The following is a 17,111-nucleotide window of genomic DNA, read 5'->3' on the forward strand; positions in this document are numbered from 1 at the left end:
AGTATAAAAGGAACCAGTGATTCTGCTTGTCATGTTTGATAATGAAGACAGAATGCATTTACTAATTTCTCTGCAAGTTATTTTGTTAAAAAACCTTGTTGTTAAGTCCCACAGCAGTAATGCTGAAAAGCCAAGTGGGCTTGCTATTACCTCTTAAATCTGCTCAAGGCAGAGTGGACCCTGAGCTAAAGAAATGGCTCTCCCCACTATATTCTGGTCTTTTCAGAAAACTCCTCCCTTAGCAACACTAAAAGCACAACTGTGAAAGACATGCAGGAGGAGGGGTTTAAGGTCCTTTACTGTTGATTACCTCAGTTTTTTTACACGGAGAGCTTCAGTGTACGCTCCTTCACACACCAGCGTCTCCTGATTCAGAGGTGCGCTCTCGGATTCTGGACTGTCTTCCTTCAGTTCACTCTGCGAGAAAGCAGGAGCTGGGACTCTCTGAGCCGCCACCCCATGAAAGGGCGTTGAGGCCAGGTGGGCAGCCCTGTTGAAGTCACACGTGTCTTCTGGGTTGGCACAAAGGGTGCTGTTCTTGTAGGAGCCGGTCACAATGGCATCCTCAGTCAAACGTTCAATTCCATTCAGCTCATCCTGAAAAAAAAAAGGAGAGACAGTGAAAAGGTTGTAGACTTTAAGACAAATTTTTCTTTATTTAAAAGCTGAACATTTCCCTTTCTTCCAATCAACTAATTTCTACTACAGAACTACCAGTATGCAACAGATACAGCTCTCCAGAATGGAGGAGGTTATAGAGCAGCTTAAATAGTTCCAGGTTGAAGATGAAGAACAGGAGAGTATTTCCTCATCATGGACTCTCAGCGAGGAAATAAAAAATACCCATATAGAAACAAAACAAAATGCACACCCCCACACACCCCTGCAAGAAACAGTTATTTCAGCTGCTACACAAAGTGCTTTGATACTTCCGTTTTCCTTCCCTCTGAAATCTAGGTCTTGAATAATTCTACCTTATATTCTGATTTGTCAAAGTAGAGGATTCATCAAATATAGAGAAAGATGGAGCAGCAGCCAGCGGGGGAAGCAGACCTACATCTGTAAAGAAAAACCAAGAGGCTCTATCATATCCACAGTTTTTCCAAAATAGCATATCCAACACTACTTAAAATGGTTAACACCTTGTCTTAAAAGTACTGCTCCTAGCAGGCAGTTACAGAGCTGGCATATAAAGAAACCCATTAAAAAAGGCTTGGGTTTGTCACATTAATGAACCACACATTTACCACCCACCATATTATGTGAGCTAACGTGCTGGTTTCACACTACGCTCCAGAATTTGTACCTTTTTTTGCAAGGCTGCCCTCATTTCTCTGTTCCTCCTCAGAGTTTACAAATGGATTTCCACTGTGGGTATCTGGGCACACATCAGGAGTCTGGATAACCTCTGTCAACAGCAACAGAGTCAGGTCGGATCAGAAGTAAATTTCTTCAGGATGTGACCTTCCCAACACAACTTACCAAAATCAAAAATATACAATTTCTGTCTGTATTCCTCTACCAAAACCTCCAGGGGAAAAGGACTTAAGGAAGTATCAATCTAATGGTAGCATTAAACTCTTCTGAGATTTTAGTAAGACTGCAAACATGAAAGATGGAAGAAAACTTTCCAGCTGCTGAAAGGAAAATGCTCTTTTGCTTGGAAGTTCTTTCACATAGTGACAGTTCTCAGATCTCAGATGCCCCATGTTGTGGTCAATATGGTAAAAGGCACTACTAGCACACACACTGTCATTCTTCTAATCCACCTAGGCTTTGGGTTTTACTTTGCTGCCATCTCGGTACTCCTGGAACACTTCCCTTTAACCAAACCTTCTCCTTGACGCTAAAAAACTTGACTACTTACCCTCAGAACAAGATGGTTTCTGTAGTTGAGTATCTTCATAGACCTGGAATTCACTGTGAAAAACAGAAAAGAAACAAGTTTGTATTCTACAGACATTCACAAAACGTGAACAAACCCTGTAAAAACAGTAAGCCAAGATGACAAGTGCTACTTGCAAGAAGTTAAGATCCCTCAGACAAATAATCAAGCATATGGAGAAAGAGCACACATCCTGGTTACAGGCTGATGCCAAGGCTTTATTCCATTCTACCTGCAAAAACAGGCTGTTAGTGATCCATGTTACTACTCGTACCTAAATATCCTCACAAGTCTTCTCACTGCTGGCTAAAAACCCCTCTATTACCTTTGTGACTGAGGCTGTTTCTCCCCATATCCTGTTGCACTGGAAAAAGTAAATGCTTGCATTCCCAAAGGTGCAGAAGCTCCCGTTATCTCTGCTGCCTGTGGAAACAAAGCCGCACTTCGATTCTACAGTGGTGGAAGTGTGGATACAAAAATGCTGTTAGCAAGGAATTTTCCTGCTGCTTTCTAAGCCGTGGGATGCTTTTCCCTCTCACAAAGAGATTAGCAGAAGTTCTATTAACTATGAACACCTGTGACCTTGTAGAACTATGTTTATGGTATAGTAGAAAAATATTTTGACAATGGATGTTTAGGATTTCTAGCCAATCCACCCAGGGGGTGGGTGATCCTTTGTCCAATTAGATTATGAAGGAAAAGTCTATAAAAGAGTTTGTAAAATAATTAAATCAATCAGTCTTGCTGCACAATTCCTGCCTGCTGGATTGCTCTCCTCCTCCTACGGTTGCGGGATACGGTAATATTTACTGCGCTAATATTTGGTGAACCCCGACGTGTCCTGTACGCTGTGTGCCAAGCCGAATTTCTCTAGAGGCACACTGTTCCCTTCCCCCCCACCCGGGACCGGATGTCCGACGGGACTGAAAAAATGGCGAACAGCGGCTTAAAAAGCGACGCTGTGGTAACGGTGTGGAAAGGTGTTTTCAGTATAATGCACACCTCCATTCCTGAGAATTCACTCTGTGAGTTATTAGACTGGGCTGCCCTGCATGGCATTTCCCTGGACAGAGACACGGCCCTGGATTTTGGGATATAGCAGGAGATGGGCTGTGCTGTCCCGCATGAGCTTCCATTTGGGGATCTGGCAGTGTTAGAATTATTCTGCACTTGGCGATTTTTATTTAACCTGCTGATAGACCTTGACTGTGGCAGCAGAGCTGGCTCGCCTGTCTTGGTGGCAAGTGATGGAGAGATATCCGAAGGGGACCCCACTGACGTGGCTCCAGGGGCATGTGGTGGTGGACCCGAAAAAACCCCCCTGGCTTCACGGGCAGAGCCTGCCCGGGAGCCTGCCCTGGGTCACCCTGCACAGTCGCAGGGCTCCGCGGCCCCCAAGGACCCCGCACTGGCAGAGGCGGGGGTGTCGGGGCAGCGGGAAGGCGCGCAGCCCGCCTTGCCGTTTGGCTCAGCGGCGGCCACGGCTTATCCGCGGCCACGTGTCAGTGGTCTGGCCTCTTGGACACCCATGGTGGCTCCTAGCCCGTCTGCGCATGCATCCATTGCACCGAGAATGCCCAGATGTACCTTTTTGCCCTCTGTAGCGCCAGACTGTTCTGTGCAGTCACAGACACAAGCAGTTGACCTTCTAATACATCATCTGCCGAATATATCACAGCAGTTGTCGGAACTGCCAAACATATCATGGCAGTTATCAGAACTGCTCAGCCTGCAAAAGCAGCTGCTGCAGGGGCTGGAGGCCCCCGGCCACGTGGGGTGCGCTGGGCCTGCACCGCCCGTGCCGTCCACGAGAGACGTGGCTCCGAACCCGTAAGTGACGCAGCCAGCGGCTCCAAACCTGGAACCCACGGCCGTGGTGTCAGCGACGGCGCAGGAGACGGCCGCAGTTCTGGAAGCGACCACAGCACAGGGGCCAGCGGTGGCACCGAACACTGCTGCGGAACAAGAGACGGCAGCGGCTCTGTACGCGACAGCAGCACCGGAGACAGCCGCAGCAGCTCCAGTTCCGGGTCGGTCAAAACCAGCCGAGATCGCATCCCGAAAAGAAGCTGCTGTTCAAACCACGGCACAGCCAACTGCAGCCTCTGCTGTCAGTTTCTGGTCAATCCATTCCTCCCAGCCCACCTCTGTTCGTTCACGGCACCTCAGAGTTGCCTTTACTCGATGACTCATCGTTGGGCAGTGAGGCAGATGAGGTTCTGGCCCTGGGGCGTAAAGCGGCCGTAGCCGGGCAGTGAAAGAAAAAGCTGCTCTGGTCCTTAGACCTTTCTGGACTGCACGGTGACTGCGTGTCCGATGCACTACAATAATTTCTTGGAGTCAGTTAAGATGCGGGCTTCGGAGGAGAGTGATTGGAATTTTTTGGAATCACTTGGGATGCCAAACAGATTTGAGGATTCTGGGAGTAATCAGGAAGCTGTTACACTCCATCCACAGGCTGTGCCAGAAGTTCAGGGTGGTACTGACTCCCCAAAAGGGGAGATCCAAGCTTTCCCAGTGTGTAAGGTTCTCCCAAATTCAGGCGAGTGTGACAAGCATGAGGTGATTGCTTGGAAGGTTGCACAGGATCTGCAATCCAAGGTGGCACAACATGGGCTCAGTTCTGCTGAGGTTATGCAAATAATAAGGGTGATAAATACAGATTTGCTTGCTCCATTTGTTATCAGACACCTGGGTCAAATCCTATTTCAACCTATACAATTTACAGTTTTTGAGAAAACCTGGAGAAAGCTGGCCGACAAGGCTGCATTAGGGAATATGCAGCTCCCTGCTGCCGATCCTAGACACGCAGTGGGAATGGATGCTCTTATGGGGACTGGTCCCTTCTCTGATCCCAGTCTCCAGGGTACCTTTCCCTCTAGCGTCCTGCAGCGAGCTCAGCAGGTCGGCGTGGCTGCCCTGTTGAAACCATAGAATTGTCAGCACCCAGAAAGCGATATACTGAAATAGTTGAAGGCAAATCAGTCATTCCTCTCTTTCATAGAGGAAGTCGCTGCTTCTCTCGAGAAGCAGGTTGAGCATGACGGGTTAAGGCAGATGTTGTTAAGGCAGTTAGTGAGAGATAACGCAAATGAAGAGTGCAGAAAAGTCATAGATGCCTTACCAGGGGATCCTGAGGTAACAGACATGGTCGAAGCCTGCGCTAAGGTGGGATCTGGGAACCAGAGAAGGTCTGCTTTGGCTGCGTTTCTGCAGCCTGTTCGCGCATCTTCTGATTGTGAACCAAAGCAGCCCAAATGCACGAAAAAATAGAAACGGCCTAAGCCAAGACAAAAAGAGAACACAGCAATCTCCCAGTGCAAGAGGTGTGGGAGGCCAGGGCATTGCTCGGACTATTGTAGATCCCGGACTCATGCCGATGGTCGGCCTTTGTCGGGAAACTTCTGCCGGGGTGCAAGGAGGGGGAATTGCTCTCCGATGCAGTCGCTCCCCCAGAGAGTGGCACAGGTACAGGCACAGGCCTACCCAGCCACCCTAGAGACGGCACCCAGAGATCAGACAGCACCCACGGATTAGACGGGTTTGATGTCCACACTGCAGCCGCAGTTGTCTTAGACTCTAGCGGTATTTATAAGGTTCCCTTGGATGCATATGGACCCTTAGCCCAGGGATCCAGTGCAATGCTGGTGGGAAAACCTGACGTTGCCCATCAAGGGATCTTAGTGCACTCAGGAGTTATTGACGCTGACTTTAAAGGTCAGATTGCGCTATGGTCTCCACGCAAAAACCCTCTGTAACTATTCCTGAAAGGACTTGCCTTGCTAAATTAGTGCCTTTTAAGTCTTGTGTCCCCAGGATAGAACAACAAACTCACGAAGATAACGACAGTGGATCTACGGGACTTCCGCAGGCCTTCTGGACTGCAGACATCTCTGACCAAAGGCCACAGATGACATGTACCCTGATCCTGCCGAACGCCCGTCTGCCCCGGACTCAGCTTCGAGGTTTGATTGATACTGGTGCTGATGTAACTATCATCTCCTTCTCTGCATGGCCTCCCTCATGGCCTTTAGCCCCGGTGGGATCGGCCATCGCAGGAGTAGGAGGAACCACGCAGAGCTATTTAAGCGAATGGCCTGTGGTGGTGAAGGACTCAGAGGGGCACACACAGCTACAATTAGGCCTTATGTTACTACCATTTCCCTTAACTAACTTGCTAACCACTTCCCTTTGGGGACAGGCAGCTTGGGGGGTACAGATTGGGACAAATTTTTAGCAGGGGTTGCTGTGCGTAAGAGCACACAGTATCCTACACTGCCTTTGCGGTGCTTGACTAACACACCAATCTGAGTCAGACTCTGCTCTGTTAGTCGAATTAAGGGCTGTTACCATGGCTTTTCAACGATTCTCACAGGAACCTTTGAATTTGGTTACTGAAGCCAACTAGCAAAAGCTTTGTATACAATTAATCACTTTACAGTACCACAAAATTCAAATAATCCTGTTATTCTGAATCATTTTCTCTCATTGCAGTCTTCAGGCAAGACACAACTGCCCCGGGCAGAAGTCTGGGTACGGAATTTACTCCCTAACCAGTGGGAAGGCCCTCATGAGCTTATCGTTTGGGGTCGTGGGTATGCTTGCGTTTCCACAGATACTGGGGTACAGTGGCTGCCTGCAAAACGCGTTCGCCCTGACCTACGGCACCAGAGGCAGAACAGGCAACCTCCAAATGATGACCAGAACGCCAACCATCCAAATGGCGACCAGAATGTAGATCATCAGCCTAACGGCTCTTCTGATGATGACGACCAGGATGTCGACCATCAGGCAGATGGTCCTTCCACAAGCAGAGACTGGGATGGTCCTTCCACAAGCAGAGACTGAACTTCAAATTTCTTGTTATGAAGTCAGATAGTAAAGCCTTATAGACATACTTAGAATTATTAACTGATGTAAAATTCTGTTTAAGATTAATAGTAGAATTGTTATCTTATAAAACAAAAAGGGGGAATTGTGGATACAAAAATGCTGTTAGCAAGAAATTTTCCTGCTGCTTTCTAAGCTGTGGGATATTTTTCCCTCTCACAAAGAGATTAGCAGAAATTCTATAAACTATGAACACCTGTGACCTTGTAGAACTATGTTTATGGTACAGTAGAAAAATATTTTGACAATGGATGTTTCAGGATTTCTAGCCAATCCACCTAGAGGGTGGGTGATCCTTTGTCCAATTAGACTATGAAGGAAAAGTCTATAAAAGAGTTTGTAAAATAATTAAATCAATCAATCTTGCTGCACAATTCCTGCCTGCTGGATTGCTCTCCTCCTCCCTACAGTTGTGGGATATGGTAATATTTACTGTGCTAATAATGGAAGCGCAAACCAGGCAAAAAGGTTCCGAAAACATGGTGATAATCCCACGTAGTCATTACCTCATAGAAAATAGTTGTCTTTAGCCATTTTTATTTATACTTAGCATACTTGCATGAAGAAAGTCCACTTTCATGGCATACTGTAGTTAAATGCATCATTTACTCTTTGCAACCATATATAAACTTTAACAGTTGCAAAGTAACTAAAGTCTCCTGTGAAGGACATGTAAGCAGTTACATAGCTTACAACAAAGTCACGACTGTTTCATTATTTAAAGTATTTACTATGAAGGCATTGTTTTGGAAACGGGGAAGCAAAGGAGAGAAAGAGAGAATATACTTTATTAGTGAAGAATCCGGTCACAAGAAGTTTAAAATGTGTTAGAAGAATATCAGATATGCTTCCTTTTGGCTTTTATTTAAAATTGCAGCTACTTGGAAAAGAACAGTGAAATCAGAACAATACCGGTTCATGCGATTGTTGCTGCTTGTCACCTTCTTTCCTCTTTAATTTCTTTTCCAGCTCCTCAATTTTCCTTTGTATTTCTTCCTTCTTCCGTTCTATGGCTTGTATTTCATCTAAGGAAAAAAAACACCTGTAAGGCCCAATGCGTATTTCACATACAGTCGGTGGGTACAGCCTGAATTGCCAAGGGACCAAAACTTCTGGTGGTCCTTCCCTGTCCCACAGCTTCCATATAAAGCTGTTGAATGTTACTGGCTCTGTACCTCAGAGCAGTTAAACAACTATCCCAGTAGAAAAAAGAGAAGCAGCTGCAATACAGACAGAAGCAAATACACTTTTATGACTCCATCTGGAAAGCCTTACTTGCTTCAGCCCACTTTGAAACATACCTTCCTCTTTCTTTCTCGCTTTCTTCCTGTAGATTTCAGCTCGGATCTCTTCAAAAGAGAATTCGTCAACTCCAGCATAAACTTTCTCTTTGCAGTACATCACCATCTCTTTCTTTTCCTGAGCATCCTGCTGGTGATGCTGCACTCGCTGCAGTGGGTCCTCCTGCTCCTCAGGTTTGCGAGTACTTAACACACGGTTTATGCTGGGCTCAATTTTGCAGGGAGTCCTGAAAAAACATGATTTTATTACTTGGGCTTTGTGTACGTCATTGTAGCACAGAAAAGCAGGCACTGGAGATAACTGGGCTAATTCCAGGGTCTGGTTTTGGAGTAGTGCAAAGACATTCTGTTCTGTGCTTAGAAAACTACACAAGAAAATTGGAATGAGTAACAGCAAAGGCCAGCATACTACTCAGAATTGTCTGATAAATAAATAAAGCAAGACAAACAACAAAATACAAATCCAACCTGAACTGTTAACAAGGTCGAGTCAAAAGCAAATAAAATTCTTATGATGTCTGAACTGCCGTGCATCCTGAAGCAGGACCTGTTCAATTTAGTTCCATCGAGCTGTGTGACCACAGGCGTGACAAGTCCCTAAACTCTGGCTTGTAGGATGGTTCTCTGGGAGCAAAGGGACACAGGACAAAAGGCACTTAAAAAGGGAAGCTCTTGGGCCAGATGAAACCTCCATGCTAATTTCAGGAGAGAGGAAGCAACACTGGTACACCTTTACCAACACCAGCAATCCAGCCGACTTCAGCAGGATTAACTCACATCTGGGAGTGATCATGGGGCAAACAGGTGCTCTTAATGTTTGAGTTCTAAAGCTTTTTTTTGGGGACTGTGGGGATTCATAACTAAGATCACAACAGGGTCCTTCTGCCCAGAACTCTGGACAACAACTGATGGCAGGATTTGCATCACATTTACAAAGTTTCAGCAAAACACTTCCAGACTATTTGGCAGGTGACCATGGGAGCATGAGGAAACGGATTCAAAGGCAGAAAAAAAAAAAAAAAAAAAATCTACTTTTAAGATTTCAACGACATAATCTAAACCTACCTAACAAGTCTCTGCCTAAGTCGCTTAGAGCTAACTCAGCACGGTGTTCAGTTCTACCCACTCCTTCCCTCTCCCTGGTGTGAAAAGCTGCTGCCTTCGGTAAGTAACAAATCCTCATCCGAGAGACCGGCATGCCAAGAGGTTTAACCGTGTGGCATCACTGACTTTCAGGAGAAAGAAACAGTCTTAGACAGGAATGCAGTTTTTTACCTATTCTTCAACTAAACCACGGCAGAGCCTTGGTCAGAGCTATTCTGCAGTCCACACGCAATCCATGCTGCTCACCACCTCTCTGCATTCCTTGATTCCATGCAATTCAGAGCTGTGGGAACTGTCCGTAATATCCAACAGGCTTTTCCACTTCTCTCTCAGAAAGAGCCTGTCTATTCCCTGGCTGTCATTAGCCACAGAAAGGTAGAGCAACCTTGCAAAAGAAAGCGTTTTCCTCTGCTCCAACAAAACCACCCCATCTCCTGGGATTTATCAGCATTTCAGGGAGCACTGTACAAGCAGCACACTCACTCCTCCACGACCTAAGCAACACTGTTGGCATGGCAACTCTGATAGCTTATTTCAGAAGAAAACTCCAGATATGCTGAGCACAGAGCTCCCAAGATAGAAAAGAACCAGCCACAAGTCTGCCTCAATTTGGGGCTGCTTCACAGCAAACAGCACCCTAAGACAGGTAGCTTGTGGTTTTGTGTAAACACACTGAGTGAAGTGATTACACTAATTAGCATATTTAAATATGATCTAGGCTCCCACATCGTCAGCAGCTCTGAACACGTCCCATGTCCTTATGCAACCTCGGCTGAAGCCTCTGTCATCAAGCTGCGGCACTAATTGCTCCCAGGCTGGCAGATTTTTAAATTCTTGTAGCTCAAGAGGCTTAAGGACTTGGCAAAACAACTCCGAATTTTAGGAAGCAGCTTTGAGAATTCCAAATGCAATCCCCCATCTCCAACTCTTAGACTCACATCATTTGTGGCTGAACTGACTCATCCACATAGGGGGTGAAACTGGGCACTGGGTGGGGCACTTCCATGCCAGAATTCACAGTTCTGCGAGGACGCTGCGGAAGGAAAGGCAAATTAAACTTGACGGAGACTTTTCCAAGATCAATTCCCTTCTCACACAGTCACAGCCCACCAGCTCAACACTGGCACCTAAAAGGCAAGGCATGCTCCTCCTGTGTGCCCTCATCAGCCCCAGCTTCTGTTAGCCTGAGGGAATGTTACATCCATATCCAGGGATATATATACATACTATCCTGTTATCCCAATATCCTATTTAAATTAGACATATAAATGCCACCGTCCTCATTTTACAGCCAAGATTGTCCCAGTTCGTTGATAATATTCATTCTCCTGTCCACCAACAGCCTCCAGACTTGGGGTGGGGGTTTTTTTCCAATTTTCCCATCACAGGCCATTTCAGCACCACAAAAATCCCTTAACAGCTCCTGAGGTCCATTAGTTAAGGAGAGGAGGTGGAATTTAGTCTGACAACACGTTACTCTCATCGGCCTAGTTGAATTCTCTGGCACTCTTCAGCACAAAAAAAAAGTTATGTGGTGGGAATACTTCACAAACTCACTCCTCTTTTCCATCATTTCCCAAACTGCTTACTGAGCCATCTTGACACCAGCAATAAGAGAAACCCCTTCTTCCCTGGGCAGGTTTTCAGATCTCAGAGCATTCACCAAAGGTTATTCTTGCACTGCAAGTGGAGGGGAATTAAACATCCTCAACCCTTCTGCCAGAAACAGGATCTTTTATTTCATTAAATCTAAGAAATTTCATTAAGGCGGGAGCAGAGAGAACTCTAAGGGCAGACATTAAAAGAAATATGGAAGCACTCCGAGATCAGAATGAATGTGTCAAGTAGCACAAAGAGACTGAGAAGTTTTATATTAATAATTCTTCCTCATTCTTCTCAGCTAAATTAAACCTGTGATTTACTAAACTTGTCCATTCATTTAACCAAATTGCTTTCTATCTGAAAAGAATATTCCTGGAGTTTCCCTCCATTTTAGCCTGGTTGCATCCTTCCCTCATTTGAGGTTTTGTTACTAAGCTTCACTTACAACAGTGTCCATATTGAGAAGATGAAAATATTTTTGTCCTCTTGATGCCTGAAGTCTTTAGCTTTTATGTAATCTTCATGTATTTGTAGCTTTGTAGACTGTTAAGTGCCTCGGTGTAACTTCTAGTACTTTGCCACCTTTCTTCCCACAGTGAACAGGTGCTTATTGACACATTCCTAAAATTTTGTTATGTCTTGCCTGTTACTTCTCCAAGGACATTTTATTTGGCACCACGTAACCACAGGCATAAAAAAGGTAGGGTAGGAGGGCAGAACCCGGGATGGGACATTACCTAACCAACCACTCCTCTAGTTGGACAATATTGGCCAGATACTCTAATTGCCCAATCTTATCAATTGTAAGGATCTAATTTGGGGCGCTATTTTTCGCCATATTGGGTACCTGAAGGCTTTCAAGTGTAGGTTTGCTTTTATATTATCATTCTAACATGGTCTGGAGAAGTTTGTGTTCTATTTCCAGGCACCAATCTCATGACTTTCTAGTGTTCTTTTCTGAGCTACAAAGAGCATGGGAGCACTGGGGGTTATCTGAGCACCTATGAAACAAACCTGATCTCACAGGATTGATTCCCTTCAGACAATGCCTTGCATCACTTCTCCAGAACAGCCTAAGCACCTGTAGCTCAGCTGCTTCTTTTGATGTTTAGTTTAAGCCATTGGAAGCTACTTTCTGTGATCCTATTGTCAGGATAAATATTCCATTGATACAGCAGTTGAATTCTTTTGATCTCCGCTCTTCTGTTTTCCTCACAAGCACTTCAAAACAAGACTTGCAGAATGCTGTACATGGCTTATTTTCACAATTCAGGCAACAAGTCCTTCCTTCAGCTCGTATTTTCCAATATAATTTAACTCTTACGCTTCTTCCTTACAGGTTTAACTAATGCCTGGCTTCTCTCCCATTCCTTGGCTAATGCTTTCCCTCTTACATTCCTTTTCTGCCCTCCAAACAGTTTAGCAGGCCACCTCTGCCAATTCTTACGGTTAGCGAGAATTTAAAGTCCTTGATTTTAAAACTCCACAGAGTTTTTAAACCTTATTCTAGCAATATCAGCTTGCTAAACTTGAATGGAGTATGCATGGCCAGGGACTCTCCAGAAGGAGAGCAACTCTTCACAAGGGCATGCAGTGACAGGACAAGAGGGAATGGCCTTAAGCCAAAGGAGGGTGGGTGTGGATGAGATAGTAGGAAGAAATTCTTCTCTGGGAGGGTGCTCAGGCACTGGCACAGGTTGCCCAGAGAAGCTGTTGCTGCCCCATCCCTTCAAGTGTCCAAGGCCAGGTTGGATGGGGCTTGGAGCAACCTGGTCTAGTGGAAGGTGAAACCAGATGATCTATAAGGTCCCTCCCAAGTCAAACAGTTTCACGATTCTATGATTAAATCTGTATTTACAATAGACACAAACCACAGGCAAGGGAGAAAGACATGACCTCTGCCTCAGAGATCAGAAGTCATCAGCTTACACACACCTTCCTCTCTTTTCCCAGTCCATTTCAAGCCTCCTTACCCTGCCAGAGTTCCAAGGTCCAGCACTGAGTTCGTTCTCCTTGGCCCTGGGAACTGGAGGCGCTGGCCATGACTGTGCTGTAAGTGTAGGAATCTCAGGTCCAGACACAGAATTTTCATCAAACACAGCAAAACTTGGAGTATTGGAAAGCTGCAGAGAAGGCAGAGGCTGGCTGTTTGGGTTTATGGCTATAAGGAGAAAGATTTAAGTCAATTAACCTTCAACTGTCACATTCAATTGCAAATTCCACGTTACAGAGATGAAACTCCTCCAATAACAGGTTGTTTCAGCTCTGGAATGTACCTTTAACTGCATCTCCCACACGACTAATGGGGGCTCTCACTTTTTTCTTCCCTCTGCCTTTGAGATCTGCCAGTGAACTTCTCTGAGGCTCTGTAATTTCCAGCAATCCCATATTGTCTCCATCAGAACTTTCCTCAAGTGCCAGTAGTGTCTGCCGAGAAACACGGGCCTGAAACTGCCTAGAAAAAAAACATTGGAGAACTTAGCATAACCTTCCCTACCCCAGGAACCGAGGGGAAAATCTAAGTTTGTCCCTTACTTGTGATGAGCCTGGAGTTTTTCCAAAGGCTCAGCCTTGCGCTGGAGCCCTTCCTGGAATATCAGATCTGCTTTCCTGAAGCTCCCCCTGGCCTCGAGCGCCTCCGCCCAGGTGATGTAGAGCAGGGCCAGCGTGGTGCCGATCTCCTGGCTGCGCAGGTAACTGTACAGATCCAAAGGCTCGTTGCAGCAATCACCCTGAAACGACCCAAGTATGCCAACAATCACACGGTACTGCAGAGGGTTCCCAGTCAAAATCTGCATTTCAATGCCCCCAGCAAGACCCCACTGATTTCAATACAAATCTGACAGGAGCAGCTGTAAGGCCAGTACATGGCATTTTATCATTTCTTGTTTGAATCTGAGGTAATTCAGTGACTGAATTACACCATATTAGCATTCCGGAGAACAGCTATTTTAGCTTCAGATGAAGTATAGCACATTCCTTGCCAGTTTTGGAACTGGTAAATTAGCTCAGCAAGCTAAAGCTGGGGAAAGCTGCTTTGAAAAGATGTGGAGAACAAAAATTACGGCAATGGAGAGACAGGGCAGGGCCAGAACACGCTTAGCTTGGTTTAGAGTTTAAAAGTATGTGGATAGAAGACAGCTAGATGCTAAAATATCTGGTAGGACAGATACATTTTAGATGATGTATCTTTAAATTGCTTCTCTTTCTCCTTAAATAAATATTTGAGCTCTATTTATTCAAGGCAGCTTTTCCAAAACAAAAACTTCTTGAGTTTGTAGCTGTCCAAAGTGAACAACCCTAAAAAACAGTCTGGAAATGAGAAGCAGAATTCAAGAGTAACATGTTTGCAGGAAAGTACATCAAATATTGCACCCATTGTACAACACTGTTTGAGTCCTGTCACAAAATCAACTTAGCTGTATGCAGACAACGTGACAAGTCCCAAGGAAACGCAGCCCCCCAAGAGATGTTCCTGAAACACTCACAAACTTGAGCCAGAGATTAAGATAGCGAGGATCTTTGTAGTATCGCTGCTGCCCATGGAGGGCTCTCACTGCTCTTTCCAGAACTGCTGCGAGGTTGCCATCCTTGCCACCCCCAGGGAAGGTCTGCTCTGTCCACTTGATGTACCTAGAGACAGAATGTGTTCATAGTAAGTCAGTTCTTAATAAGCATCTGTAAAATACAAAGAGATGAAGAAAAAAATAGGCACAACATTGAAACACAATATTACACTAAAAAGCAATTATAGAACTTAGCTTTTAATGAGTTTCTTATTAAATTAGAATCTGTTCCCCTTGCTTTTACAAGGATGTCTGACCATTCAACTCTTTTTTCTGAAATAAAGGGAAACTTACCGCTCCCACACATCCAGAGGATCATCTCCAGAGTAAAATCGTATTTCTGCTTCAAACTCCCTAAAAGATAAAATTATTCATCCAATAAATACATTTGTATCACTATAAATTTCTTGTACATTACAAACTAAGAGTTATTTTATTAAAAAGCACAGCCAAATCTCCATACTGTTTGCTGTTTAAATGCTTCATTGCAAACATAAAAAGTTGAAGTCTGTACTACACAGCACCTGCAGTGACTAGTTCTAAAATCCTAGAGTGTGATAATAGTATAGAGATCAGTTACTAGACTTCTTTTATGCCTTTTTTAACGCCTATTAGATTAGTACAGTTAAAGAAGACATAGATAAAATGAGCAGGAGGGAGGAAGGGGAAAGGAGCTGCTATAACATCACTCACTGTTTTTTAAGCTGCACAGCAGTGTGGCTGGAGGAGTCCTGCTGAGCCAGCGCCTCCTGCAGGCTGGACATCACCCGCCCCTGCCTGAGGGGCTGCACATTCTCCTTGCTCAGCTCCCACTCGTGGCTGCCCTCCTGGAACATGACCGCCTCTCCTTTAATCCTGCGTTTAACAAGAAATGGACACCTGTAATGCTGGGTACTGACCCGAAACCTGACAGAGCCGGCTTTCCTCAGCTCATTTGTCCCCGAGTTTTCTGTGCAGCCAAAACATGCCGCTTAGATGCCCAACTTTTAGAAGGATTTGGAGGTTTAATTCTCCTCCACGGGAAATATATGTAAAAAGAGCCAATCTTCACAGTGAAGAACTGCAGGCAGGCGATGTTAGCAGGAAAGGCCACTAAGATTAACCCATTTCCCTCCCCAGTGACCGCTCTTTTCCCTGCTCCGAGACCCCCACCTTCCTCACAGGGGCTAGCGACGGGTGCGCTCCGGCCAGGGGGAGCCTCAGCGAGGCTCAGTCGAGCCCCTATGGCTCTTCACCAGTTGCAGGAACCGTTGCAGAAGGCGGGGGACACAGCCGAGCCTCGACCCGTGCGGGGAGGCGGCGGGGACTCCTCGCCGGCACCGAGGGGAGGCGAGGCTGTTGGTTCCCCAGGACGCACCGCCCCACGCCGGGACCGGGGACCCCGCACTGTCCGGGCAGCCGTGCCAGGCAGAATAATACCTCTCAGAGAGCCACAGCCGCGAGCGCCAAGTACCTCATCCCCTACAGCCCCTCACGGATCCCACAATCCCTCCGCCTTACACACCTCACAGCCCCTCAAGGACTCCCACAGCCCTCCGCGCCCTCACGGGACCCCACAGCCTCTCAGACCCGTGCGCCTCACACCTTACAGACCCTCAGGACCGCCTCAGCTCTCAGCCCCTCACAGACCCCACAGAGCACCTCACAGACCCTTCACAGCCACCCAGAGACGCCCACAGCCCCACACACCTCACAAACCACAGCCCCTCCGGGACCTCCGAGCGCCTCACAGGCGCGCGCACCCCACAGCCCTCAGCCGCGCACACCTCAGTAATCCGAAAGGCTTCAGTCCCGTGCACCTCACAATTTACAGCCCCTCAGCCCCACAGGAATGCCATAGCCCACCCCCAGCCCCTCAAGCCGTACGCACCTCACGGCTCCTCAGCCCCACAGGGATCCCCGAGCGCCTCTCAAGGACTTCACACCCATCAGCTCCGCGCACCTCACAGCCCCGAAGGCCGCCTTAGTCCCTTATGGACCCCACAAACATCAGACCCGAGCACCTCTCAGCCCCTCACGGACCCCACAGACCTCCGAGCGCCCGTCACGGCCCACAGCCCCTCACACACTTCACAGCTCCTCAGCCCCCCCCGACCCCACCGGCGCGCGCCCCTCACGGACCCACGCGCCACTCACGGACTCCACAACCCTCAACCCCCCACACTTCAAAGCCGCTGCGGCCGCCTCAGTCCCTCACGGACCGCACAACGCGCAGCCCCGCGCACCTCTCACCCCACACCGCCTCAGCCCTCATCCCCTCACGGACTCCAAAGCACCTCAGGCCGCCCCAGCCCCGCGAACGCCCCCCCCCAGCGGGACGCACCGCACACAGCTCCCAGCGGCGCGAGCCGCCCGAGCCACCACAGGACCCCAGCAGAGCAAAAGCCGAAACGGCGGCACCGCCTCAGAATTCAAACCTCTCCCACCTCCCCATTGGCTGCACCCAGTCCCACGTGATCGGCGCCGTCCTGCGTCGCCCCGGGCCATCACGGGAAATGTAGTTTCCTCCTCACCCGCGGCGGCCCGCGGGGAAATAAAAATAATTTTATAATTAATGCCCTCGCAGTTAATCTCATCCGAAAGGCATCCTCCTGTTCCTGCTCGCGTGTGTTCCCGCTCTTTGCCTCTCCTAACTGCTGGCACCCGCTGATTCCCCACGTTATTTCTCTGCCTTAAATTCTGTTATTTTTCCTGAGGTGCTCACTTCCTGCAAGTGGCGTGTAGTTGTGCTTTGGTGTCACAGAAAACCTCACTTTTTGGGTA

At 47.2% G+C, this 17,111-nt stretch overlaps 1 protein-coding gene across 6 annotated transcripts; it reads right to left on the bottom strand.

Moving 5' to 3' along the window:
- Positions 1-505: 505 nt before the first annotated feature.
- Positions 506-17,105, bottom strand: LOC121672180 (mitotic checkpoint serine/threonine-protein kinase BUB1 beta-like). 6 transcript variants are annotated; one of them, XM_042044735.1, is made up of 15 exons: positions 16,672-17,105; positions 15,042-15,203; positions 14,643-14,702; positions 14,271-14,415; positions 13,318-13,514; positions 13,059-13,237; positions 12,756-12,943; positions 10,119-10,213; positions 8,077-8,303; positions 7,688-7,800; positions 2,211-2,308; positions 1,868-1,920; positions 1,307-1,408; positions 975-1,059; positions 506-597 (listed from the first exon to the last, which is right to left on the bottom strand). In XM_042044735.1, exons 1-15 carry the CDS (start codon positions 16,833-16,835, stop codon positions 588-590), a joined length of 1,878 nt encoding a protein of 625 aa, XP_041900669.1. In that variant the 5' UTR covers positions 16,836-17,105; the 3' UTR covers positions 506-587. The 6 variants fall into 6 exon arrangements, 5 of the variants coding, with proteins under 5 accessions (XP_041900669.1, XP_041900672.1, XP_041900671.1 ...); XM_042044738.1 differs by lacking the exon at positions 16,672-17,105 and adding an exon at positions 15,501-16,156; XM_042044737.1 differs by lacking the exon at positions 1,307-1,408.
- Between the last annotated feature and the right edge of the window lie 6 nt (positions 17,106-17,111).

This window comes from Corvus kubaryi, unplaced genomic scaffold (assembly GCF_017639235.1).
Source record: "Corvus kubaryi isolate FWS band 111438036 unplaced genomic scaffold, C.kubaryi_AGA036_p1.0 40184, whole genome shotgun sequence".
Taxonomy (NCBI): domain Eukaryota; kingdom Metazoa; phylum Chordata; class Aves; order Passeriformes; family Corvidae; genus Corvus; species Corvus kubaryi.

What these genes read in the sequence shown, in the direction of transcription:
- LOC121672180 (XM_042044735.1), bottom strand. Translation starts at nt 16,835, where the DNA reads ATGGCCCGGGGCGACGCAGGACGGCGCCGATCACGTGGGACTGGGTGC. An exon ending in TGTGGGAGATGCAGTTAAAG is followed by an intron (nt 12,944 to 13,058) that starts GTACATTCCAGA and finishes TTCTCCTTATAG; the next exon opens with CCATAAACCCAAACAGCCAG. An exon ending in GGGCAGCCTTGCAAAAAAAG is followed by an intron (nt 1,060 to 1,306) that starts GTACAAATTCTG and finishes TTTTCTTTACAG; the next exon opens with ATGTAGGTCTGCTTCCCCCG.